Below are 16,198 nucleotides of genomic sequence, written 5' to 3'. Positions count from 1 at the left end.
ACATGTTGCAGAGTTTTCTTCAGATGTATTAATGATTGAAGTCTTAGTGGTATGGGCTAAGCTTGTACTAGGAAAAATAAGAAAATGTGCTTGTTTTCCTGCTTGCTTGCTTGCTTTTATTTGCTTGTTGGTAAGACAGAGAATGGTAAACGGATCTGAGTTTGGGAGATCAGATGAGATTAGATATGATGAGGAAGAGAAATTTTAAAGCAAATTTAAAACAAATTCATTTGTTCATTCATTTACTCAGTGTTTCATTCAACTACTGTACATTAGGTACAGTGCAAGGTGTAGGATACCAAGTTACAAGTAGTCCTGGCCATGTTCCCAGAAAGTTCATGATCTGACTAGTATGCTGAGCAGTATTTACTCACAAAACAGTTAAATGGACCACACTGTAGTCCATTCCGAGCGGCACATGGGTGGTGCAGATTTCCAGGGCTCTGGGTGATCAGAGAAATGAGAGATCCCTGGGCTATGAGCAAAGCCAGAAATCAGGTTTGTGGAGCAATTGGTCGTTGATGGACCTCAGGAGACAGCAGCAGCTGTTACCAACATGATAAAAGTAAAATAAAGCAAAATTATAATGGCTTGCATGTTTTCGGTTAGATATTTCCTTCTTTTGTCTAAACATATTTATTTTCATGTAGACTTAGAGCCTCAATAGATTTTTATTGGATTATTTGGGGGGCCGGGGGTGTTATATTTACTTTGTTTCTTTAAACTAAAAAAATGTGAAAATAATTTGGGACTATAAAGATAGTTACACCCTATCTACTAGAGAATTCAGTGCTTCCAGTTCTGTGTTATCACAGCATCTTGGCTGTGTTCACATCCGAGTGTCTGTACTTACCTTCCCATTGGGTAGGTCGTTTCCTCCTAAGCTCTAGGGCTCAGGAGAGAGGCCCTGGCTAGAAAGAAAGATGTGGATACCCCAGTATATTGAATTTATAGGTGTTGATAGATTTTATTTCAGTCAGAATAAAAGAGGTCAATGGTACTGCCATAGGGAACATTAGTATTTAAAGGACAAGCTAAAAAAAAGAAAAGAAAAGAAAAGAGGATCCTTTGATGGAAACCCAGGGAAAATAGCTGACGAATTTAGATAGTTATGACCATTGAGATCACGAGTAAAGAGTTTTGAAGATTTCAAAAACGAAAGGTTTAACAGGATCTGACTTAGCAGCAAATGATATATGGACTGAAAGTCAACCTTGAGTTTGGTAGTCATCTAAGTTTGTTTGTATCATGAAGGGAAGGAACTAGCAGATAAGGAGACATTGAAGATGGGAAACAATTAACCGATGTAGCCATCCTGGTTGGCTAACTCTATTATTTTCATTGTTCCTCTTTAAATATAGCACTAAGGATTGAGCAAGATATAAAATAGCTTGAGCACATTGAGACAGCTGTTCTACGTATGTTTTTATGTTAATATAACTTCACATTATAATGTGATTTTAGGTAGCCTAAAGACATCTTTGATCCTTATTCAAGTATCATCAGTTAAAACCCAGATATCTTTTTAATGAATGGTTACCAAGCCAAGTCTCCCCCCACAAAGAGAAGGAGAAGAGAGACTGTGTTTAAATAACTTCTTATATTAGTCTAACTTTTTTTAAGCTCTTTATTGGCATATATTTGCTTTATAATCTAACATTTTTAAAGCTTATTTTTTATTTCACATAAGTCCTATTTGATAAATGCGTAATGATTAAAATGCTGCTTTTCAATAAAGCTTTTAAATATATCAACTTGGCAAATTCCATCATCCTTTTAGAAGGTACATAGAAAAATAAAATACATACAATTAGCATTCTTCACTGCATGTTCAGCATAAATTGTTACCTGCCTTGGGCGTGTAATAATTTGCAAGGCTGAACAGTATAATGAATTTCTCTTCTAAAGGAGTATTTCATCCTTGATCTATATGTATACAAAGACGTACATAATTCTGTTGTACCACATGAAACTTTAAAAGTAAACTTTTACACCTGAAAGGCAGCATAGATGTTGGATTTACACCTGTAGGACAAGGTATTTTATGTGGCATCTATCTCTTTATAAATGACTTTATTTCACAGTAGCTATAATTTATATACTGAACACCAAAATCAAATGGTATATAATAAGACTCTGGTAAACTCAGCACCCTAAGATTACTATAATAAAAAATTCGACTTGACCTGAGTCTGTCTTCAATACATTAGTGTTTGTCACTATTACTAGTTTGATTTCCGGCCCTGAAGTTTGTGCACAGCTTGTGCTAAATGCTTTGGGCGTTGGGTCCATACAAATGTGGGCAGCAGATATGCCCCGTACTCCGTCTGGAATTACTATATTTCATTCAATCAATACCACATCCATTGTTAGATGTGCCATCATTCTGTGCGTTACTAAAAAAGAAAGCCATCAGTTAAACTGACCAGTGCTTCAGAGGTGTTAACGTTGGAGGAATTCTGCGTTTAGTATCAATGAAACGTGGTATGTATGGGAATGTAAGCAAAAAAAGATTGCCTTAAGGCACACAGCAACATAATTAAAATCCTAGTCATAGTATTTCCCATCCTTCCTGTCTACAACATATTATACATCCAGAATAAGTATTCTGGGTTGGGATAAATGTTTGAAGTGTATTTGTTCCTGAATTTCACCGTTCCCTGAGACTTGGCCACATTTGTTGTATATGAAGTTATTCTTCATAGGATCCTTTACATCTTTTTTTAGCTATCCAGTAGCTTTAGATTGTCAGTTTGGACATAATTTGGCAATATTTATTAAAAGCCTTAAAAATATTTAATCCTTTGACCCTTTGGTCCATGGCTGATATGTATCATCTAAGGTAGTAATGCTGAATGTTGAAAGGCAATATGCACATAAACATTCGTGGCAGTAACAACATAAGTGCCCAATAGTAGAAAATAATCACTTGTTCCACAGTTATTAAAATCACATTTGGGAAGAGTTTGCAACATAAAATAAATATCTGTGTACAAAGAATAAGTGGCAGACACTGGATGTAGAGTGTGTTCCCATTAAATAATGTGAAAAATGCATAAGGAAAAAAGCTAGAAAGAACTATACCAAGCTACCAAAAGTTGGTTGATTGGGTAGTAAGGTAATAATTTTTTTTAATATTTTTCTACTTTTTTGTGTTTTCTAAATACACTATCATAGTATTTATTTTAAAATAAAAAACAAGGTGATTTTTATGAGATACCCAGGATTTGGTTCTTGACAGCTCTAGCTTTGACAGTTTCCATACTCGTATTTTCTCTCCTTTTGAACCGGTTTTGCTTTGAAGTTTAAGTCTTCTGGTGATTCCGTATTGCCCTATGTTTCATATCCTTCCCTAGCCGTCAGGCTTCTATGCGTCCTTCCCAGAACCACAGTTCCATTCAGTAAAGTGCATATTCCATGCCAGAGTCTCACCCAGTCTAAGCTAAATTCTCACCCATTGTCTGCCTGGAGGGGGTGATCGGAGTTAAGAACCAAGCCGGTGAGGATTTGGGCAATTAATTCTGGCTCAGAACTTCAAGATGGTACCTTATTTTCCAGCTCGGTCAGGAATGATGTGTTTCTTGCATAATATTACACTTGAATGTGTATGAGGGACATGAGGTGTGGGAAAATGAGTATACTTTGTGGAGAGTTTGTACTGCGGTCTGAGTTCACTCATGAAACCGAGTAGTGAGAATCTCGGCACAGTTCCTGAGCCCGAGGCTGCTTCCTGCCTGTCGGGGCTTGGCCCCATCTGCCACTCCTTAGGGCACTGTTATTACTCACAAGTTTCTGTGGCTTTTCTTGCTCATGAGCTTGCGCGAGTGGCTGGCGGTGTGCCTCCTTTTCCCTCGCTTCACCACTGTACAGGCTCCGCGGGTGCAGTCTGTATGTTGTTTCTGCCGTCACCTGGGCTCTTCTATGTTAATTTATCACTGATCATGTCATTTCACTGAGACTATCCATATCCCTCAATGTTCCCTAGGATGTTTCCATAGTATCGTTGTAGAGAAAATAGTTGAGCTTCAGGCAGGGAGGTAACGAAAGTGATCCTGAGCACTCCTGAGAGCACTCACGATGCTTGGTTGTAGCCAACCTCAAAGACCGTCTGTATGATCGAGGCAAAAGGAGGAGCCGCCCTGGCAAGGCGCACAGACACGGGCCGTTGCATGCTCCGCATCTGCTTACATTTTCCACCCTGGGGGTTGCCAGAGTTGAAATAGTATTTATTTCCATGCTTTTTTGTGTAATGTACGTTTTTCTACCACTGCATATATATTATTAATACAATATTCCTTTAATTTTCAGCTCATTTCCTACTGATATTATCAGCTAGAGGCTACCCTGTGTGCCTTCACATTGAAAGAATATTGGATGAGATGAGAGCTTAAGTGGGAATTTAACTTTCTTAAATATCCAGAGCAAGCAATTCTACAAGTTTCCTTATAAATGGCAAACTTGTGTTTAAAACTCCCACCCTCTGAAAAAAAACACTCACCCTTGCCCTTGAGTTTTTGTGGGGTTGTTTTGTTAACTCTGTTCCAAGGGCAACAGAAGGTGCAGTCATTTTGGAGGAACCTTTGGTTGAGGTTTGTGTGAAACCCTGAGGTCATGAATGTGATTCTGTAATTAAACCCATCAAACAAGCTACTATAAGGCCTCTTACTGCCAAGACAACGAAATGTACCTGGTTCCAGTTATTTCAGTAACTAAGACGGCTTCCAGTATACTTGTGGACAAAGAGAAAATAATGAAAGAACAAATAAGTGTATGTAAAGTAGCCACAACGGATAGGAGTGATGCATTATTTTTTTTTTCTTCAAATTTCAAGCTTTTGAGATTCTGCTCCAAGAAAAAAGATCCTGAGCACTTTTGCAGAATACAAAGATATTAGGAAGCACGTGATTTATTTACTAAAAAAGCAATCACCTTTTTTTCTCACTAACACATCCCTGTTTTCTTAGAGAACTGGACACATATTTCCTCCTGTCTGCAATGTAAGGACTGTAGGATCTGTGTCCACCGTTAATCCGTCAATACGTGACAACCCACAAGACCAAGTGTGTTCTGTTTTACACATGTTTTACAAACTGGTTCTAAAGCCGAAAGCCAAAAGCTGTGAGTGAACAATTTTCTCCTTAAAAAGCAAAAGCTGGGTTGAAGGGAGAGAGGCGAGGCTGTTCTGTGCTCCATGCTCAAGGACTCTGCACTGCCAATGCAAGTATGAAGTTTAGCCACTTTGTAATTTCTCCTGGGTGACTTGATAGATACAGAGTTCTAGTTATACTCTTATATTTGTACATTTATTGGTTTACTGTAGTCATTGATTCTGTACAAAGAAAAGCAGAATCCTCACTCCCTGGGGCAGATGTACTCTTTAGTAAGTGCTGACATTTATCTTGCACTCTGAAACATTCACTTCCGTCTTCTCTGTCTTCTAACTGCTGATTTTGATGGTAAGGAAAGGACCTGTCCAAGTTTTCACTGGGCTTTGTCCTCACAAAAGTCTTTTAGTTCAGACTTGGTGTAATCCAGTCAGCTACATGTCTCCTGTATATGGAACAGTTTCCCATGCACTAATGAGATGCAGGTACCTATGTCCACAGGGTCCCAGTAGGGAGCCCATGCTTATGTAAAGCTGTTCTCTTCCCGCCACACACACTAAACTGGGGCATAGCAGATGGTGTTTTACTGATGCTGAGTTAGGGTGTGTTAAAAGTCGTGAGATGCAGATAGCTTGGAGTTAGTTTCCGTTCTGTGATATGTTCTTTACTATGCTTATGGATGTCTACACTGTTCAGGGAAGGCACATTTGGTCTATACTTGACTTGGTCCTGCTGTACTGTCATAGATATTAATTATGTGCTCCTAGAAAATGGAAATACAACTATTTTCTTTCACCAGACTAAAATATAGCTCTATAAAATAGTTCATTGTTCATTCCATTTCCAAATAATTTATAAGATATCTGGCTTTGAAACAACTCCCAAACTTTAGAAACCAAAACAAAAAAAAAATGGAAAGAATCAATAATTTTTATCCTAGGGTGTACAATGTGATATATATGTGGTGGTAGACTGGGTTTGGATGTAATGGGCCTGACTCTAATGAAGAGAAAATTCCATGAATCATTTTTATGAAATCCATGAACTCTTTCAACCTACTAACCTACCGAGCAGTAGCCTTATATTGCAAAAAATGGATGCCTTAATTCTGAGCCATTTATTTCCTTCTTACTAGTGGGATCTGGGCTGTGGTGGCTCCAAAAGTTACCGCTAAGAACATCATAGACTTTGTTGTCTAAAGTGTACCTGTGTGCTTGTTCTGCTTTATGCTTGCTTAATAACTTGAAATTACATGTGCGGTTTTTGTTATTTTAAGGCACTCAACCAGAATGCTGAACTAAGGAGTCGGTTGAACAGAATACATTCAGAATCTATTATTTGTGATCAGGTTGTCAGTGTAAATATTATTCCTAGCCCTGATGAGGTAAGACTCATTTTTAATAGATGTAGAATTCTTATTTTATAGCATCTAAACCTACTGCATATTTTTATTTATTTTTATACAGTTCTTTCACTGCTAATGTGATTCCCTGCATAATTATTGTGTTGCTGACAGTTCAGTGTTCTTTGGAGTGAAGGATGTACATGAGCTTGACATCATTTATTCTTGGTGATCAGCTGTCTATTTTTATTTATTCCTGTGTTCGTCTCATGCTACTGAATATTTAGATTGCATGTACTCAGCCTGTAAATTTCCTCTCACTCTTCATTTGAAATATGCATTACCATCAATGGCCCATGAACTGTTGAAACAAACACTTCTGGCTGAGAAGGTGCTAAATGAAAGTTTTCTTAAGGTTTGATTTAAAAGTCCTATCTAAGAAGAGAAGTCACCTGACCTTGCTGAGATAATACTGTTAGTGCTGCTATAGCTCCTGCTGCTGCTGCTGCTGCTGCTAATTAGTAGTTAACCTGTGTCTAGTGAATGCTTACTATGTGCTTGGCATTGTGCTAACCCACTTTACAGGTCTTATCTCATCTGACACCCCCAACAACTCTCGGAGGTAAGTGCTGTTATTATTCCATTGTTGAGGAGAATTTTTGAAGAAATGGTAAGAGGAGAGGAGAACATTCAGTATTGGGGCTAAATTTGAGTGTATAATTCTGTTTATAGCCCTTTATAAAATTATTATTTTTAGCCATGAGAATTTATATTTTTCAACAGTAATACCTATAACAAGGTGAAAGTTTTAACTAATACTAAGGCCATATTTGCAACAACCATAAACAATTCTTCTAGAAATCTGCAAGTGCAAGGGTTCTGCCATCTAACTGTTTAGGAAATTCCATCCCCAGACAGCTTCTCTTTGATGTGAGTTACCCACCCTGTATCCATCCATCTCCATGGGTCCCATGATCTATGATCACACTTATGCCCATTCAACTGCCCAGAATCGAGAAGTATTTCTAAAATTTTGCCATTCAAAAATTACATAACAATCTCAGTTTGAATATTCTTTTCAACTTAAAATGTATACTAGAATATATATATATATTAGTTCTCTTACATATTTTTCTGATCGAAACTTAAATTGTGTTTTGAAAACAATATTTGTTACTCACTGAATAAAAGTTCAGTTTGAAATAAGGTTTACTACTCTAATCATATGTTTCATTGGCTAAAATTCATGATCAAATTGGAAAACGACTTTTATATATTCTGTCTCAAAAATTAGTCATGTGGACTATTTTCTTAGCATGTCTCTAGTGGTTTCTACAAATCCTTCTTGAGGCGTGGTATACTGGTTAGAATACGGCTAGTAGCGACAGGCCTAAGCATCGGACAAGGAACTTGTCTCCACTGTCAGTTCAGTGTACTGACAGGGGCTCAGCCTGTTACATTCCACCAAATGTCAATTGAGCATAGATTTAAAATCAACTCACCTTTCAGCTGCATCTTTTGAATTCTTCAGGCATATTGGAAATAAACTCATTCAGTGGTCATTACTCAGTTGCAAGTGAAAATTACTGGCAGTCACCACCCTTTTAACATATAGTGTGAATTTTTCTAAAAATCTGGCTAGGACATCATGGTCTAATTTGAACAAATAGCTATTCTTACAGGGAAGAAAACGATTACACCATATGCTTTTCTCTTCTGTAGGCGGGTGAGCAAATCCATGTCAGTCTCCCCCTGTCACAGCAAGTAGCCAATGAGAGCCGCCTCTCCATGTCAGAGTCTGTCTCTGAGTTCTTCGATGCCCAAGAAGTGCTCCTCTCTGCAAGCTCCTCAGAGAATGAGGTAAGGTTCCTTGTTGCATCAATGCCAGCTGCTTCTGTCCATGAATTTGGATTAAAGAAAGTAAGACTGTGGAACTTTTTTTTTTTAACATTATAGTACGCTGTCCAAATAGTAGCAAAGCCAAAAGCATGCAAACTATATAATTTCCATTTACTGAGCCCTTAACACTCTGGGCACCAACTCAATAGTCTTAAATTTGATGAATAAAAAGAAGGAATCAAGATGTATTCTGACTTACCTGTACAGTTCATATTTCAAACAAATAGTTGATAACAGATTCCTTTATAGAAGGAGACTAGCTAATAAATGTATGAAGAATGAGAGAAGAAGAAAATTACCATTCGTGTTTGTGCACACACACACACACAACACACATACACGTCCATACACATCCTTGGCAGAGACATGACTTTGAACTTAGAAGGATAATGTCTAGCATGTATCTAGTTGGGTAATTTTGATTTGGGGAGGTTACCACTGGCTACCATAAACGCTTTATTGGATTGCTTGTCATGCTTATAAATCTTGGCAAGGCCTTGGAAATAAGAAATCTCTTCCTTGGTCAGGTTACAGAAATTCTTTTCCTGAAATTTAGTCAAATACACTTTGAATTTTTTTTTCTTTTCTGGTATGGGAAAAGCAGCCAAAACTCTTTCCCACACAGTTGTTTAAGAATTTTGTCATTTGAGATTGTAAATCTGCACTGCATTTTTACAAAAAGGAGCTGAGATAGTTGCTAAATGTTATTTCCATATGCATAGAAAATAGATTGGAAGGAAACACCCTGATAATTAGTAGTAGTTCTTTTCGGACATTTGGAATTATGAGTGATTTTAGAAACAAAAACAAGTGGAAGATAGAAAGAAATGATGAAGCACATCACTTTTATAATGGAGAAAAGGTAAAACAGGATTCTTGCATCAGGTACTGAATTTCTTACCTCCTCAAGCTAGACACCTGCCTCTCAGATTCTAAGTCATACGTGAACAGATTCAGAGACTCCCATTCACAAGCCGGAGCACTCGTTTAATTATTCATCATGATGATTGATGTTATCAGATGGACAAAAGAATCATTCTTGCTGATTATGTCTCTCTCCCTGTAGGCAAATATGCCTGCGAAGCCTGATTCTAGTCAGGAGGCTGTCTGGTGAGCAAGGAGGGAATGGGAGTAGAAGTGAGTTGAGTGAGCTGCAGTCTGGAAGGGCCAGGATGTAGTAGCTCCTAACTTTCATCTCCACTCTCTCTCCCACGTGGGTGGGGAATTAGTGTCTGTGAGTCAGTCTCCACACCTAGGGGAGCACAGGGCTAGAGACATGCTAGCAGCATTTTCTTCTCTGACTCTCCCTTTCCTGAGCTCCCATCGCTGACCAGTCCTTTGTCCTTATTCAGGCAGACAAACTTGACGGTACATCATCTGGGCTTTGACCCATCATCTGATGACTTTATAGCAGACCTCTCAGAGATCAACCTTATTTCCCTACTTCTAGTTCTTGGGGAGCACATCCAACTGAGCGCCCAGTTGCCACTCGCACCAGCCGCTGGCAATACAGAAATGCAGAGGATGCGAAGCAGGTTTATTGCAGGAGTCCAGGCAAGATGGTGGTGCCACCCCTGGGGAAAGAGGGAGCCAAGTGGCCGTTAGAGGGGCAAGTTAGTAGCGGACAGAGGCACAGGTTACACTCACTCTCAGGCACTGTGAGTTTATCAGACCTCCCAGCGGAGTTATCTGGCGGCCTTCTGGATATTCAAGGCTACAGCTCAGGGAGAAGGCAGGTCTGAAGAGAGAGCGAGAGTCAGCTCAGGATCCACGCCACCACCTGCCTGTGAGACATCGCCACCTGGGTGCTCCAGAGAACCTCTAATTCAGCATGTGCGAGTGAATTAATCAGCAACCCTCTTACACACACACACACACACACACACACACACCCCCCACGGGGAAGAACACAGACTCACCCCTACTTCTCATATGGCTCTTCTAAGTGCTTTTTTTTTTTTTTTTAAACAACAGTTTATTTTCTTGCATTTCTGGAGTCTGGAAGTCCAGGGTGCTACGTGCTTTTCTACCCACATGTTCACAACAAATACCTGAGTTTCCTCAGTATTTCCCTTCACTCTCTGCCTTCCTACCACCCACCCCCCACGTTGGGTTACTTATCGGGTTCTGTAATTTCTGTCACCTGCATGCTCTCAGGTATCTACATTTTCCTAACGCTTCACTGCTGATGCTCAATCCGATCCTCCGTCGGCTCCCCCACCCTAAAGCACCCTGTCCATCTCCATAACTAGTTTTCCTGCCTCCTTTATTGCCCCCTTGCATCCCTCTTCCACTGGGCAGCCTGACTCCTCTTCCCAAAATTCAAATCCAATGATGTCCCTAATCCCCAGTGTCCTTAGGATGACAGTCTAAACTCCTTAGCTGTCGTACAAAGATTCATAATCTTATCTGTGTCCTCACCTGCAGCCTCTTGGAACCTCTATTCTTTTGGTGCCTTCCAGAGGCCAATGGAGTGCTTCCTGGAGTTGTCAATTTGCTACAGACACCCCATGTCCCTTACTGAAATAAGGAATGTGACTCTCTCTTACAGCCCACACCGGAAGGAACTAAACTATATGTCTACTCCTTGTGACTGTATCTTACAGGTTTTCATAAAATGACTGTTTTTTACTTAAATCTTTTCCCAAATACTTTACTCAGTCGTAAGTATTTGAAGAGGCTGGACCAGGAAATAAACCCAAGTGACAGGCTCAGTGTTCTCAAGGTTGCTCTTGCCCTTAGGTTAAGACTTTGTTCCTGACGCAACCTCGTCTGCCCAAGTTTCTCAGTTCCCTTGTGATGAGATGCCCCCAGAAGGCTCCTTGAGTCTCTGTGCAACAGATTGGACAAGCGTATCTGGGGGGTTTACTGTACACGTGAGACTCCTTGTAGCAGCTGCAGGATGGGCTTACCTGCATATTCTACAGGACAGCTGCCAAAGGCTCTTGGGCCTCTGTGTTGCCGCCCACCTTGGCTGAATCACTTCCAGAGCCAGGCGTTCAAATTGCTTGCTTGCTTGCTTGCTTGCTTGCTTCAGTCTACTCAAAAGTCACCTTCTGAGAAGCCTATCCTGGATGCCCTAGCTGCAGTGTAGAGCTGCCACTTCCTTCTCACCCATGACCTTTCACGTGCCTCATCCTTTCTGATTTTTTTCCATCGTGCCTGTCACTATCTAACAAAATATATATTTCATATGTTCATCGTGTGTCTCCGCCACTGCAGTGAGGGCAGAGATTTCACCACTCTGTGCCCAGCGCTAGAACGCTCCGGTGAACCCAGAACTCAATAAATATTTGCTAACTCCATGAAGGAAACAATGCTTATAGCTCCTTACACATGATTAATCTGAGAAACATCTGGGCCTTCGCTGTCTTACATTAACATTTTCCATGACTGAGAGAAAAACCTTTATGGGCTTCACTTAATGAATGTGCAACCTCTTTTTTTTAAAAAAAAAAGAAAGTTCTTCTTATTTCCAGAATGATCTACGTCCTTGCCTCTACTTTTAAGCTTGTTTCTGCAATTCTGCACGCCTGGTCACATTTAGAAAAAAATATTTCTGGAACTCTTTTGAATCCCAAACCTCCTAAAGAGAAATATTTGGCTCCAAGACTTCTTGACCTTGGGAGAGGAAACAAATATATATTAATTGTTTCATTATAATACTGCAGAGCCTTAACTTTATATACAAGATAACATGAGTGGACCACAGCCAGACTGCCCAGCCTTAGCTACTGTTCACACATATGGTGATACAGATCTTATTCAGGGCCCACTGTCACTGTAGAATTCTTTTATATTCTACACGGAACTTTCTACAGGGACATGGATATTGGACCATTTCTGTCATATATTAGTTTGGCTGAAATCAGAAATTGAAGAGGAATAGACTGATTACAGCTTCCACACCTTCATGTAATAAACATGCATGCAACATGAATTAGGTTTGGGCAGGCATTTGTCTCCTCTAATATAATTGGATGTGATTAGCTTTTTTCAGAGAAATCACATGGAAGAGTTTGATTTACTTTTTATTTCTATCAAGCTTTAGACTGTGGCTTTCATGGGCCTAGAGGTTTACCCTTCCATTTTGTTACGGTCAGTGGGAACTGGAAGCCAGCTGCAGTGGGAAAATACAAATCAGAAACAGACTTTCTTCTCAATTTGCCATCTTTATAGCCTTGCTCAGGGTGCAAAAGCAAAACTGGCATTATTCATTTACACATAAAACCATTCTGAGTATAACTCTATCTCACTAAATATATGAATTCTTCCCAACTCTGTTAAAAACATCAGCAATAAATCCAGAAACCTTAAAGGCAAAGGCTGATTGCTTTTATTACATACAAATTTAAAACTTTTACATGGCCAAAGAAGATGGCCTAAACAACATTAAAAAGTAAATTGCAGACTAGAAAAATGTGCAATTTATGTGACAAGCTGAAAAGTATGTGCAAGATAAGACAGCAATTTCTCAAAGATGAAATTCAACTTTAAAACGAGATCTTTTATGTGTTAGGTAATACTAATATAGATTGATAATGTATAGTGTTTAAATGGGCGTGAGCGATGGATGCTCTCATATACTGATGGAGACAACAAAGTAATACAGTACAGTCTTCCAGGAGAGCAATTTAGCAACATACAGCTAAAGCCTAAAAGTGACTCATTTGACCCAGCAATTTTGCTTCTGAGAATAAATCTTAAGGAAATTTCCAGACAGATTCACAGAAATATGTTTACAAGGATGTTCATCCAAGTATTGTCTATAAATAATAAAAAATTGGAAGCCACGTGAATGCTGGTTAAATTCCTTGTGTTATGTAACTGTCTGATGAAATCTGTTGGCATTCCAAGTACAGATGAAGAGCTGTATTTATAAGTACGGAAATATATACAGAACACCCTAAAATAGTATATAAACCAATCCCCTTTTTCAGTATCTAAAGATAAATGTATCAGTGTGTTTACACAGGCATTTTGAAATTGGGAGTAATACCTATGAAATGTTGAAGTGATTTCTTTTAGATGATTTTCATATCGTTTGTTTGGCTTCATGTAATTTCTAATTTTTTTTTTTTTTAATTTTTTTTTTTTTGGGCACACGAGCTTAGTTGCTTCGTGGCATGTGGGATCTTCCTGGAGCAGGGATCGAACCCGTGTGCTCTGCAGTGGCAGGCAGATTCTTAACCACTGCGCCACCTAGGAAGCCCTGTAATTTCTAATTTTTAATGACAATGTTTTGTTTCATGTTCAGAAAAAAATATAGCATTATTTCTATTTTGAAGAAAGTAAATAAATATCAACAGTTTTCTTGCCCATAGTAGCAACATTGGTTTTCCCATTCCTCTGAATGGCTCTACAGTACTTCTCTGTTTTCTTATCTGCTCTGTCTCTAAATCCCCTTAGTACATATGTTGCCCCTTAATTTTCATCTTTTTCTTCTCCTCCTCCTCTTCTTCTTACTTTTTTTTTTCCTGGCTGCACTGGGTCTTCGTTGTGGCATGAGGGCTTCTCTAGTTGCAGCACCTGGGTTCTAGAGCCCACAGGCTCAGTAGTTGCAGTGCACGCAGGCTCTCTAGTTGTGGCTCACGGGCTTATTTGCAGTATGTGGGATCTTAGTTCCCCAACCAGGGATCAAACCTGGGCCCCCTGTGTTGGGAGCACGGAGTCTTAACCACTGGACCACCAGGAAAGTCCCTGCCCCGTAACTTTACTCTTATGTGAATTTTGGTTTCATTTTATTCCCATGTTTTTCTCATGTAGATTATGGCTTAATTCTCAATTTCTCCCTGTCCCTTAACCTTTCTCCTCTGCCCCCAAATAATCTGCCAGATTGTGTCTATTATACTTCAGATGTGGTTCCCAAATGCAGCTTTACTGCTTGATTCTTACTGTGGCCATCTTAGTGTTATTGGTCAATATTTGTTGCCCAGATCTTTGTAGAATCCTATTATCTGGCCTCCCTAGGGAAAGCTACTAAGTATCTTCCTGAGAACTAAATATGATTCTGTCATTTCCTTGCATTTAATAACTCATATGATTGTATGTGAACACTTTACGTTGCCATGAAATGCCCTGCACAGTCGGACCTCTCTTGTTCACCCTGTCCTCTGATACAGCCACTCAACTTCTTAGCATTCCTGGAATAAATGTTTCTCTCATGGTCCTTGCCTTTGCACACTATGCCTTCTTCTTGTGCTTCTCCCCCTTCTAACAACTGGGCAACTCCTGCATCCTCCAACACCCAGCTCAAATAGTACTACCTCCAGGCAGCCTCTCCTGACTCCTCTAGGGGGATTCATAGGGCCTCCTTTTTTACACATTCTTACTGTGTTGAATTGAAACATTTCTGGTTCTATACTGGCCTCCCCCAACCTCTCAGCCCAACTAAGACAGAAAGCTACTTAAAGACAGGGCTGCTTTCTGGGAATCCTGTATTCTGACTCACGGAAGATCCTCAGGTGTTCCTTGTACACGTGCCACCTGTATTTCCCACTATGACCTCTGCTTGTCATTTGGGCAATATCCTGCTGTTTTTAATTGATTTTTCTGAACTTTCCAGACTGAATGAGAATTCTGATCCTTTGTACGTTCTTCTCTTCCTTAGGCTTCAGATGATGAGTCTTACATCAGTGATGTGAGTGATAATATATCTGAAGACAACACCAGTGTTGCAGACAACATTTCTCGGCAAAGTATGCATCCTTTGAGCTTCCAGGTTGTCCTATTTACATACCAAGTTACAACGCTGATGATTCAATGAACAACCATTTTGACCCCCTTCCTAATTTTTCCTTTTGCAGCTGATTGTTCAGTAAATTTTGTATTTGTGTAATCTGGTGAGGTAAATGGTTGAAAATTTTGTTAGATGGTTAAAAGAAAAAGTTTAGTTCTTGCAGAAACCAAAATTTTGCGTCCTTTGTATTAAATATATTTAAATTTTAAGTTTAACTTGTCTTTTATTGAGTAATACTTGAGTATATTTAACACTTTGTTTCAAAAACTATACGTTAAGTTTTGTACATTTATCAGCCACCTTGTATTGAAATAATTCTGTCCACTCTTGAAAGAATATAATGAAGACTTAGGAAATGTATCACAATCAGAATTATTTGAAAGAGATCTTTTCCTCCCAGGTTTTGGAAAATAAGAAAAGCAAGATATCTTTCACTGTGATTCTCATCTTTCTCCCTCTTCCAGTCTTGAACGGGGAGCTCACGGGAGGAGCCTTCCGAAACGGACGTCGAACATGCCTACCAGCTCCCTGTCCGGACACCAGTAACATTAACCTGTGGAATATCTTGAGGAACAACATTGGTAAAGACCTGTCTAAAGTCTCCATGCCTGTGGAGCTAAACGAGCCACTCAATACTCTGCAGCATCTCTGCGAGGAAATGGAATACAGTGAGCTTCTGGACAAGGCTTCGGAAACCGACAGTCCCTATGAGCGCATGGTAATAAATAAGAGAGCAGCACCCTTTGGAGATTTGCCAACCCTAGACCTGGGCTAAGGCAGAATTCACTGTGATAGCATACTTAGTTGTTGCCTGATACTCTGACTGCGTAGGTAAGAGGAATCTGTTTGCATAAACCCGGCAGGGCCAAAAAGATCCAGATGCCTCTGCTGAAAGATAAACACTTCATGACTTATCCTCTTGGTTCCGTGTGGTCCTAAAGTTAGAATGTAAAGGCATCATGCCCCTTACAGGTTTAAGGCATGCCTAGCCTTGCTTTATCAGCTTTTCCTGATTGCCAGGGGAGCCCATCTATTCAGGAACTTAGGCCTGAGAAGGGAACCTCCTGTTTGTTCTTTGCCCTGGCCTCTACTCCATGTGACTGTGGAGGACTT

At 39.6% G+C, this 16,198-nt stretch overlaps 1 protein-coding gene across 4 annotated transcripts in view; it reads left to right on the top strand.

Moving 5' to 3' along the window:
- Window positions 1–16,198, top strand: part of OSBPL6 (oxysterol binding protein like 6) — a 194,463-nt gene that overhangs the window by 164,042 nt on the left and 14,223 nt on the right. For all 4 annotated transcript variants that reach the window (XM_057744653.1, XM_057744652.1, XM_057744651.1 and 1 more), the window contains 4 exons: window positions 6,382–6,489; window positions 8,170–8,307; window positions 14,957–15,044; window positions 15,550–15,803. In XM_057744653.1, the coding sequence (XP_057600636.1) occupies window positions 6,382–6,489; window positions 8,170–8,307; window positions 14,957–15,044; window positions 15,550–15,803 (588 nt within the window). The remainder of the gene's footprint in view (window positions 1–6,381; window positions 6,490–8,169; window positions 8,308–14,956; window positions 15,045–15,549; window positions 15,804–16,198) is intronic.

Source organism: Hippopotamus amphibius, chromosome 8 (assembly GCF_030028045.1).
Source record: "Hippopotamus amphibius kiboko isolate mHipAmp2 chromosome 8, mHipAmp2.hap2, whole genome shotgun sequence".
NCBI classification, from domain to species: Eukaryota; Metazoa; Chordata; class Mammalia; order Artiodactyla; family Hippopotamidae; genus Hippopotamus; species Hippopotamus amphibius.
This window is presented reverse-complemented; position numbering and strand designations above follow the sequence as displayed.